Genomic DNA, 11,075 nt, shown 5'->3' with positions numbered 1-11,075 from the left:
AGGGGTGTGGGCAAAATCCTCCCCATTTTAATTAATCCTCCCACTCATAGCTCATTCTTTTTTTAAATATTAATTTACTTATTATGTATACAATACTCTGCCTGTATGTCTGCCTGCAGGCCAGAAAAGAGGGCACCAGACCTCATTACAGATGGTTGTGAGCCACCATGTGGTTGCTGGGAATTGAACTCAGGACCTTTGGAAGAGCAAGCAATGCTCTTAACCACTGAGCCATCTCTCCAGCCCCCACCCCCTGGCCTGCTGTCTTTATACTGGACGTTCACTCGCCTGGCTAGAGACCCAGGGTTCAGAGCACAGGCCTTGTACTCTGAGCTGCCCTCAGGCTTCTCATCTGCAGAACGGGGAGGTTTCTATTCCTAGTTCCTGGGTGTTTAATATAAACACCCTGGGAAAGTAGGAGTGGGGGGCTTCAGATGGTACTGGGGTAGTAGTACCAAAGTGGGGCTCTGGAAAGGGGCTGGAGGAAGATGCCGTGTATGGACTGCAATTTCAAAATGTGCCTATCTCTTAGGGCATGAGATGGAGTTTACAGAGGAGGTAAAGAGAAGAAGCCAAGGCTAGCAAAGAAGCCAAGGCTAGCAAAGAGAAGTCAAGGCTAGGTGAGTGTCTGCCTGGGCTTTTGAAGGAGAGGCTGACCAAGGTGCTGGTAGGCTTTTTGTAGGCATAGGCTCTGGAGTCCCTGGAGAGATGCCCCATTTGTGACAAATGAGACTAGGTTCTGAGTATGAACAGTTTGGGAACCTGAGAAGAGAGGAAGCTGTGGGGTGTGTGGGATGGGGAGCAGGATCCAGGTGTGCAAAGATGAGGTCATGTCTGCTCTTTCAGAGACCGGTTTCACAGCTGATGGAAGGGCTTGTAGTTGGGCTGAAACAGGACAAAGCCATGGTCAGATTGCAGAGGCAGGTACCTTCCAGGACTTGTTCCTGAACAACCTCACACTCCTGCCTGACCTGCTGGGTAGCAGGGTTGGGTCCCCTCTGTGAGGGGCCTGTGCTTGGCCTTACAGACGGAGGACATATTCACAGTTCTGAGTCATGACCAAACCTTAGCAGGCCTTTCTGTTGGCCTCGGTGACCGGATAGTCCAGGTGTGAGGGCCTGAGGAACTCAGGCAAACCCCGCTGCGGGGAGCCCAGGCTTTGGAGCACAAGCTGACAGCTGAGAGCCATTTGTTTAAGCAGTCTCAGGGGTACCCTGTGAGTTGGGCTTTGAGGCGTCGAGCTCCTATCACTGGCTTCTTTGCCATCTTCTCAAAGATGCCTCAGTCTTACGAACCATCTGATCCCTCACCTTTCCCAGGCGGGGGAGTCCGCCTCCTTGGGTGCTGCTTTCTTCTGTCAAAGGAAATAAATCTTCCCTCATCTGTTGAGCATGTCTGTGGGTGTGTACATGGCCCATGCATTCACGGGGTTAGAGGGCTACTCACAGAAGCTATGTTCTCTACCGTGTGGGTTCTGGGTTCAAACTCAGGTTCTCAGGCTTAGAGGCAAGTGCCTTTGCTGCCTATCTCACCAGTGCCTCAAAGAACCGAGCAGTGCCCGACACAGTCAACAGCAAGAGCTGGAGAAGTTGCTGTGTGGCGCACAGACTTGACTGTCTACAGCAGTGTCTTCCAATGTGGTACAGACCTGCAGCAGCAGCCCCGGAGGCACCCACACAACTGAGCCAGCCTCGCAGGGTCTGTAGGCCCTCTTGGGAGCCTGGCTCAGGAAGCACTCTGGGTGTGTGCTGTTGGGTCCGACCTATGGGTTGTGGGCTCTCCTAAGCTGTCCTGCCTAGCAAGCTGGAAGTAACATCCCACCTTTCTTAAGGCTTCACCCTGAGAGGCCCAGAGATAGTCAAGTATCCCCGCCTCCTTCCACCTGGAACTACCATGCCACTTCTCCAGAAGACAAGGTGGCCCTGTCAAAGCCAAGTGCACAGCCCCTATGCACACTGAAAGTGAAGACAGACTGCCGGCCTTCGGCACAAACTAATTCTATTACCTGCCTGCCTACTGGGAAGGAGTGAGAGCATCTGAGTTGGGCTGGCTTGGGATGACCTAAACATGGAAGGGGTAAGTGTACCAGGATAGGTATGATGGCACATGCCTGTAGTTCCAGTGTTCAGAAAGCAGAGGCAGGAGGATGACAGTTCAAGGCACTCTTGAGCTACGTGTTGAGACCCTGCCTCAAACACAAAACAAAATGCTACATGCTAGGCACAGGGAAAAAAAGGACTAATCTGGGTGCCCCAAGGTAGGGAGGCTTAAACGACCACCTCTTCTTAAAGACCCAGTTACAAGGAAACTTGCCACCCCTACCCAGTGGCTGGAAACACTCACCAGCCGGAGGGAAGCAAAATGACCACAGACATTTAAGAGACTATTTATTGCATAACTGGCAGGCACAAACTCCAGCACGACTTTACACTTCAGGGACAGGATGTTTAATGACAACAAGAAACAAGTGCGGGCGCACGAGCGACGCAGGTAAACACTGGTGTGAAATGTGTCTCATTTTGTCTCCGCAGCATTTTGCTTTGTAAGGACAGGAAGGAAAGGAAACTGGACTGCCAGATGGGGAGGGTAAAACTGTGCTCTTCTCAATCTGGGTTCTGTGACCGAGTCACCGGGGTCAGGGTGGCACCCTCACATTGTGCGATTATAGTCCCAGCTGAGTGCAACACTGGACTCAAGTCTTTGGCAAGTAAGAACCGTCATGGTGTCTTCTCCAAATGGAGCGTGGGGCAGGGTCTGCTCATCAACAGGTCCTTCGTCCTCTCTGTCTCGGGAAGTGGGATACCTAGGAAGGAAGGCAGAAAAGGGAACAAGGAACAGCACAGCAGGATTGGATGCAGAGCTGACCTGTGCAAGGCAATGGGGCCCACAAGCAAAACCCAGCCAGGACAAGCGTTGAGACAAGATGCATTTGCCTATGGGAGTAGAATCTTCTGACCCCAGGTCTCGGGGGCTCCAGGCAGGGCACCTCCTGCTGGCTCCTTGGCCTCCACTTGGGAGCTTCAACCTGAGGAGGACTCAGAATTGTCTGTGGATTCTGGTGCTCTTGACAGCAGCTGGCAATGCTGGACTGGCCCCACGTTCCTTCATTTTCTACAGAGTGTCCTCTGTGGCAGGTCCTTGACTCTAACAATTCTCTTCTGAGAAGCTTCCAACAGAGGCCTATCCTCCCTGGGGATCATGGGAACCAGCTCAGGATGGGAACCAGCTCTGAGAGCCTGCCAGGAAGGGCAGTAGAGTCCTTGCAGCATGCAGACAAGTTTGTCCAAGGCAGCGCCCGAGCTCAAGCTGGCAGGCCCCTTTCTGAAAGGCACTCCTGGGCATCCAGCAGTGATGTGGCATTTGGGGTTCTACGGACAGCTTCTGGTGTGCCGGCCCTTTCCATGCATGCAATGCACACGTGACCTGTAGAACCTGACCATGGTGGCACTCTCATAGAACACACAGGGGAGGAGACTGACAGTGACCTCATAGTGGGTCATCACTGCCTTCCAGGGTTGGCTCAGAGGCTATGCTGGTGGCCAGCAAAGCCAGCCCTCATGTTGCAGTTTACAGACCACAGCAGAGGCTATGAAGAGGTAGCCTAGAGGCCACAGCTCACTTCTGCTTGTTCAGTGGGCATGTCTGGATTGACTGTCCACATTTCAACTAGAAAAATGGCATAAAATAACCCAAATTCCTGTTATCCTGAAAAACCAAAGCGTTAGCAATACAGGTTGCTGTCCTTGCAGGCTGGGCAGGGCTCCCCAGCTGCCCTATGCCCTGCTGTGTCCTGGTGTATTCCTGGCTGGCTTCATAGCCATGACTGCCAAAGAGATGTGGTAAACTGGGAAGGGGATGGACTGCAACATCCACAACAAGGAAGAGCCTGAAGTAATGTAAACACCAGTGCTGCCACGGCCTAGACGTCAAGTTCTGCGCTTACGGACCTATGGGAGAGCTGCAGTTAGCAGAGCGCGGAGGACTAGCCCTGAGGTGCCGTAGGGGAAGGGAAGACACTGAGCCACTATGTCTTACCTGGGAAGAAATCCTCAGGAGGAGACACATGAAGCTGTGAGGGTCAAAGGATGAAGGGCACTGCGATGTCTGCCCCTTGCAGGAATGCCAGCACCCGTCCGCGAGAACAGACCCAGGTTCTTTCTGCCTGCCCTAAGTTCTGAGTGAATTGTCTGGTTTGGGGGAAAGGTAGGTCCCTGACAAGGGGTGCTCTTGCTCTGAATGTGGCCAACTGGAACCTGATGTAGAGGGGAATTTTTAACTACTATTTGGACATTATGAAGACTTCAGCATGACGGTAACATCTTTATAGATAGAAAATCAAGATAAAAATATTAAATAACACAACACTTAACATGATACAAAAGTTAGAAATGGGTCATTTCCTTGTCCCCCCCCCAAGAGACACACTTCCCTTAGGAAGGGGCAAGGACCCGCTCTCTCATGCCTAGAGATACCCCAAGTTCTGAGTCTGCGGCAGGATGTAAAAATCTACTTATTGCACAATGCTTGGAAGAAACAGATAACATTGTTTTTTTTTTTTTAAATCCAACTCTCTTAAGAAAATGTTTACTAAAAATATCAATTATAGATTTTGTCATGGGTAGAGAGTTTTAGGGGCTGGGAAGTTGTCGCAAACTCGGAACAATGGCGTTTAAACACATCGGATCATGACCTAAGCACTTGGTGACAACACAACAGGACAGGAGCTAAGCTGCATACAAGCACACATAAGGCAATGGTTAAATTACAGTCAAAAATCTGTTAGAAAACATGCAAAAATAATACTGAGATTTTTTTTTAAAAAGTTTCAAATCATCATTAAATGGTTTTGTAAAAATCTGAAGAGTTCATGTCTAAGCGAAGCCGGACTCTCAGGAGCTAGAAAGTAGGACAGCGCCCTGCAGTTCAGCTGTTGTTCTCTTTGGTGGTGATTGTGACCAGCTGTTTGGCCGCCTTGGCGATGTCATAGGCACACTGGATGACCTGCTGTGTGACCAACTGCACATCCGCGGGCAAGCTCGAGTCTCCTGGGAGGGCCTTTCTGCACTCCGACTGAAGCCGGTAGGCACTGGACGTCAGTAACCGGAGGGAAGTCCTCACCGTGTCAGACTTGGGTTTCTAAAACGAAGAGTAAAGCTGTTTGCTGTGGGCCGCAGGGTGGCCACCCAGCAGTGAGGGGTACGCCTGCTCCTGAGAGCAACTGCAGTTTACTGTAAAGTCCAACGTTTTCCAGTTGGGTATTTTAAACATTACCAGCTTTGCAAATCATGGCCTAAGGAGTAAGCAAATGCTTACATTTGAGAAGAATTTTAGTAGTATGTGCTATTTTAAGGTATGTAAAAAAATAATCTTTATTGTTTATTCTAAACTTTCTTCTACTGCTTTGCCTCACGGCACCTGACTTACATATACACATCTTACTAAAACCGATAGTAAAAGCATCTCAAAGCCCTACAAGAAGATGTATTTAAAAACCATGTGCTACAAAATGTAAGAAAAAGATGACGGGCTGCCGTACAGCTCTATAGGAGAGAGTTTGCCTAGTATGCACAGGGTCCTGGGTCTTATCCCTGCACCCTGCTCCTCACAAAGACAATATAAGGTCAGGAAGCTATTCTGAGAAACTGACTGGAAGGGAACGAGTAGGAAGTGACTTACTTTGGGGAACAAGGCTGCCATCTCGGTAACAGCAACATGTATTCTCTCTGAGCAGGGAATGTAGCTGTAAGACAGTGAAGAGGTCATGATTAGAGGTGCACAGTGCTCAGGGTCAGGTGGGTTCCATTTCCACTCATCAGTGAAGGACTTAAGCTGTGGCTGGCTGTGTGCACCCGAACAGCAGGCGCGCACGCTGCTACAAAGCAGGTCCCTCTCCTTTCAGGAACACACATCTACCCTGGTAACAGTCCCCAGGCCTGAAATCTGCACTGTGTGTTCTGGGCAACAGAGATAAGACAAGCACACATGCCCAGCCTGCTCCCTTACTTCTCACAGCTTTCTTCCAGATTTCTAGAGAGAGGAACAATGGTCCCATGCCAAGGCCCACAGAGGTGAAGAATAAAGGAATGAAAAGAATCCTTAAATTCTGACTAGTGTCTGCGCTTCACTATCTCCGTGCTATCTGTTTGGCCATGAACGCGCACAGTTCCTCTCTTTAGGATGCTCAGCAGCAAGGAGGTGATGCGTCACATTCGCATTCATAAACAGGAATGGTGGTCTGACTTGTGAAGAGGAAGGGAAGAAGCAAGCCCCGGCTTTATGCAGGAAGGAGTACATGGGGCGACTCACTGTAGTGTACCCGAGGCTATGTGCTACCAGGTGTAGAGGGACAAACACAAACTGATGGGGTACTGAGTGACGGTTCTTAATGCAACATTGCCACCAAGCCTTGGCTATGTGTGCCTAACTTCCCCACTGTCTTGGAGGGACATGGGCACTAAGAAAGTACATTTGGAGGCATTTTCTGCAAAGAAACACAGCCACGACTGCTGTAGGTTTGGCCTGACAAAGCTGTTTGTAACCACTGTAACCACCACAGACTCAAGGCCTCAAGTAACATTCTTTCCTTGCGTTTTCAAAACCATAAAACTGACTTCTGACTAAAGACTATCAAAAGCTGTCTCTATTTCTAATTTTATATTAGTGAGTGTGTGTACAGAAACATGACCACAAGCAAGTGAAGCTGAAGAAGAGCTGGGGGTGGGGGAGGAGGTAAGGGGAACTTGCTTCAGGTCACTAGAAGCAAGATGGAGGTGTGGAGGTGCAGCCCCCCTAGGTAAACTTGAGGGATAAAGGTGAGGCTGTCATCAGCGCAGCACCAAGTACTCAGAGCACAGAACACCAAATAATTAAGAAAAGGTAAATCCCCAAGCCACTCTAGCTTTAAGTCAGAAGCCTAAGTCAATGATTTTGAAACCATCATTTTCTCTCTGGTCTTCAAAGGAGAGGAGGGCAAACCATAAAAGCTGCTGAATGCACATCTCCGTAACAACCCTTCCTGAACTGAAGCAAACAGCATACTGTGATCTTTGAAGTACACGCTCAGGGCACCTATTTCTGACAACCACCAGAGAGGCGTGAGTGCAAGGCAGCCTGAAACCCCAGCCGTATATTAACTGTGTAAGGATCACACACAGAGCACCCCATGGAACGGAAGCACTCCCTCCAGGAGCGGTTCTCATGTGAGATCCCTTATCTCTGTCAGGCAAAGCTGTGGGAAGCTGTGGGCACCCCTGCTCTATGCGGGGAAAAAGGCACAGCCTCCTCTTGCAAAGTTAACATGTACATCTGTGTGTGCACAGGGGAGCCAGACTGCTCCAGAGCGGCCTCCCTCAGGATGCCTTCTGTCTGGAAACTTAGTTTCCAAGGGAAATCCTAGCAGCAGCAGTGGCCGGAAGCATCACCTTCAAGTTGTGAGGTGGTTTCCTCTCCTGTCCCAGTACACTGCAGTTTTATTTCTAGATGGTTTGTTTTCAGATTACTTTGTGACGTGATGAAAATAAAAACACCATCCTAAAAACCCCTAACTCAAGACATCCACATTGTACTTAAATTTCCATCCACCCTGAAGTCAGAATGGAGCTCACGCAGCCCCTGCTGGCACAGGGGCACATTCAGTTCAGCCGCAGCTCATACCTGTCGTGTTTGTTCTCCTGCGCTGCTCTCAGGAGCTCCTGGATGTTTTTGGTGATCTGTTCAGTCTTCCGGATGACATCTTCTGTGCTGGGGAGTGTGGGGCTGGGGACTAAGTGGGGTTCTGCTATGTCTGGCAATGAGCCATCCCCCTGCCACACCATACTCCTTTGCCGTCCCTTTCGGTTTGACCTGTGGACAGGTAAGAATAACTAAGCAGGACAAGTGCTCATCAGCTCTTTCTGGGTTTCCTTCCTCCTGTTTACCAGGAGTCACGGCAAGCCCTGCTTATCACCAGCACCTACAGCCACTTGAAGGCCTTTCCTTTTGTCCTGGGCTGGAATCGGGGCTGCTAAACAGCCATCCCCAGGCAACAACAGCTTCAGACTGTAGCTGACATCAGCATGGTGGTACAGCACTGGTGCAGTGCAGCAGATACTGCGACCCACGGGAAGGCACAGCACGCTGGCACAGGGCACATGCATAGCAGATACTGCGACCCACAGGAAGGTACAGCACGCTGGCACAGGGCACATGTGCTGAGGCGGCAATATGAGTACAGAAGACACACAATTATGACACCAAGAAACTAAAGCAGCTAAGACCTTAATGGTCTGAAGGTGGCTAAGGCTGCTGTGTCTGTGCTAACAGCCCCTCCCTGTGCTCTCTCACACATACACTGTGTCTTCTGGCTCAGTGTCAAAGGGAGTGTTGTCATAGTCACTCTCCGGCGTGCTGTTCTGCTTCTCCAGTCTGGATGTCTACAAGAGAAAGGAGACCCCATTAGTTTTGAGCATTAGATCCTTCCTCAGTCTTCTCATGGAAGCATTCCTGACAGGGTGTTACCTTCATACCCAGAACCCAGTTGGGACAGCAGCCAGCCCTTTAGTGGAAAGGTATTAAGAGATAAGTGAATACTGGGTCCATTTCTCCTTAGCTCACCAAAGGCTCCCTGAACAGACACACACGCTGACAGAGGCACACACGCAACCTCTCATTTAGTTCTCAACCCAATAGAATGAGATGCAATTAATAACGAACACACCAGCACTTGTCTGAAGACACACCTCAGAGCTAGAATTAACTGAGGAGCAGAGCTAGCTGTTCAGCCTCAGGCAGAGTCTGTCTGCAGGAGTTCTCAAGCCTTCTGTAGATCCCCACATTACTACAGGTTCGGGAAATCTGGATGACTGCTGCTAAGAACTGCCTTCAGGGATGCTTTTATGAGCCCTTAAGAAAGCTAGCCAGACTGTTACTTGTTTCCCAAAACATTTACCTCTGAAGATGCAGAGATTCAGTATAACTGAAGGTTCAAAATGGGCTGTAGATTCAAAGCAGGAATCCCTAAAAACATTGCAAGAGAATGGCAGTACCATTAAAGGCAGGGCCTCTCAGTGCAACAAGGTGTGGCAAGGACCACATCTCCTGGAGGAGAGACCATCTCTCGGTGCCATCTTCCCACATGTGACAATCCCTTATGTAGAAATGAGCATAAACCATTGTAAAATCTACACCAATTACTGATTGCCTGCTTCCAGCCATGCACAGCCAGGGGGCTGAACTGGTGCGGGAGCATGTGGCAAAGGCTACAGCTGTAAAGGCTTAGACACACGAGACAGTGTAGTCTCATCCAGAAAAAAATGGCTGCTAGAGGAAGCTGGTTTGAGGAAGTCTGCCTAAGGTCTGTGGTTTGGACAGCTCCAAGGTGGGGTGCTCCTCAGTCCTGTCACACTCTGCCTTCTCTGTCTGTCTGTCTGCTGAGGTCCTTTATATTTCCTCTTGGATGTCCCCACTCCTGCACCAGAAGACACTAAGGTTGACTTCTTTTTTTTTTATTGTTTTTTTTTTTTTGTTTGTTTTTTGAGACAAGGTTTCTCTGTATAGCCCTGGCTGTTCTGCAACTAGCTCTGTAGACCAGGCTGGCTCAAACTCACAGAGATCTGCCTGCCTTTGCCTCTCGCATGCTAGGATTAAAGGCATGTGCTACTACTGCCCAGTTTAGGGTTGGCTTCTTAATATGAACTTTCTTGTCCACTCCAATTCATCTGGTAAATGACTAAGTGTTGGCTTGGGACCTTGTGATATTAAAGCTAAATTTTTAAGCTCCTGTTCACTGCTGCAGATTTTAATCTGGCTCAAGTCAGTGTCTTACCAACACTAGAAGTCTGGATGGCGGACAGAGGGGGTACCACATTTAGGACAGGGAAGTGAAAGACTAATCTTGTGGGCCTGATCTCAGAACTCTAACTCCCTAAGATCTTTGCTACCTTTTACAGGAAATGTCTGACTAATCTTTATTTTTTTAAAAATTTTCAAACATATATGCACACAAACATATGCACACACCAAATACATATGTACACACACAAACATATATACACACACACACACAAACTCCATAATTATGTTGGACAGTTCATTCAGAGTTGCTCCCATGGGAGAAAAATCTAGAAGACAGGATTAATATCCTCTGGGCCTTCTATTTTGGATTTTGAGACAGAGACCTGCTATGTAGCCCAGGTCTGCTTTAAACCTGCAATCCTCTTACCTCCTGGAATCCAATATCTAACAGATGATTTTGCTTTCCCTGATGTCAAGGTGATAGTCAGAAACTGAATACATTACCCATAACGATCAAAAGTGCCACGCTCTGTTTAAAATTTCAGAAGAGTGAGCCACACACCCACTGCCAGTGCTCAGGAAACGCTCTTCAAGTGCAGAGGACAGTCACCCAGGGTCAATTACTTACGCACTAAGTCCTCCTCCGTCGTCAAAAAAGCATACAGGATTTCAATGTAGCCAGCATTTAAGTTTATGAAAATTATTGTGAACATGCAGAGCCAGGGCTGTTAAGTGCTGCTCTCAGAGCTGTTAATAGAAAAGTCACCTTATAGCTGGTGTTGCTTCGGTTCTTTAACAACTTGCTATTTTCTCTGCACAGACAGACCACAGAAACCTAAGCCCACGACAAAACTGCCAGGAGCTCGGATGAGCTAATGACCCCACTCATCACTGTGCACAAAGTCATTCAGCAACTGGTCCTTTTCAAGGCTCCCAAACTCCATAAATTTTAAGAACTACAAAATTTTATGGTGGGAAAGAAGGGCCTACTTGACTCTCATTACCAAAATTATTAACAAAATGGGGGGATTTCATTGTTATTTTTGCTGTTCTTTAACTGGGTTGTTGAAACAAAACCACTAAGTACACTTTCAGGACTGCAAGTATCAAAGAGCAAGAATTCACTTGACTTCCTTGCTTCGAAAGGGCCGAGGAAACTCGAGAGATCACTCTGAGGGATGGAGGGTCCACAAAGGCTGGCTTTGCTGCTCTCAGTCCTCTTTCCTCTTCTTGCCCTTGCTATAGACACACTGAGCTGGAATCTGAAGGGCAGGTCTCCAGCACTCAGGCTCAAGAGGAAGCCA

General features: G+C 48.7%; 1 protein-coding gene across 12 annotated transcripts in view; it reads right to left on the bottom strand.

Moving 5' to 3' along the window:
* Positions 1 to 2,378: 2,378 nt before the first annotated feature.
* Positions 2,379 to 11,075, bottom strand: part of Git2 (GIT ArfGAP 2) — a 51,217-nt gene continuing 42,520 nt past the window's right edge. For 11 of the 12 annotated variants that reach the window (XM_041647201.1, XM_041647231.1, XM_041647245.1 and 8 more), the window contains 4 exons: positions 8,329 to 8,411; positions 7,654 to 7,842; positions 5,677 to 5,740; positions 2,379 to 5,136 (listed from right to left, as the gene is read on the bottom strand). In XM_041647201.1, coding sequence (XP_041503135.1) covers positions 4,924 to 5,136; positions 5,677 to 5,740; positions 7,654 to 7,842; positions 8,329 to 8,411 — 549 coding nt within the window. In that variant the 3' untranslated portion in view covers positions 2,379 to 4,923. The remainder of the gene's footprint in view (positions 5,137 to 5,676; positions 5,741 to 7,653; positions 7,843 to 8,328; positions 8,412 to 11,075) is intronic. The other variant, XR_005973900.1, reaches the window with a different exon arrangement.

This window comes from Microtus oregoni, unplaced genomic scaffold (genome assembly GCF_018167655.1).
Source record: "Microtus oregoni isolate MIOR12 unplaced genomic scaffold, Mior012 000003F_ref0000135, whole genome shotgun sequence".
NCBI classification, from domain to species: domain Eukaryota; kingdom Metazoa; phylum Chordata; class Mammalia; order Rodentia; family Cricetidae; genus Microtus; species Microtus oregoni.
This window is presented reverse-complemented; position numbering and strand designations above follow the sequence as displayed.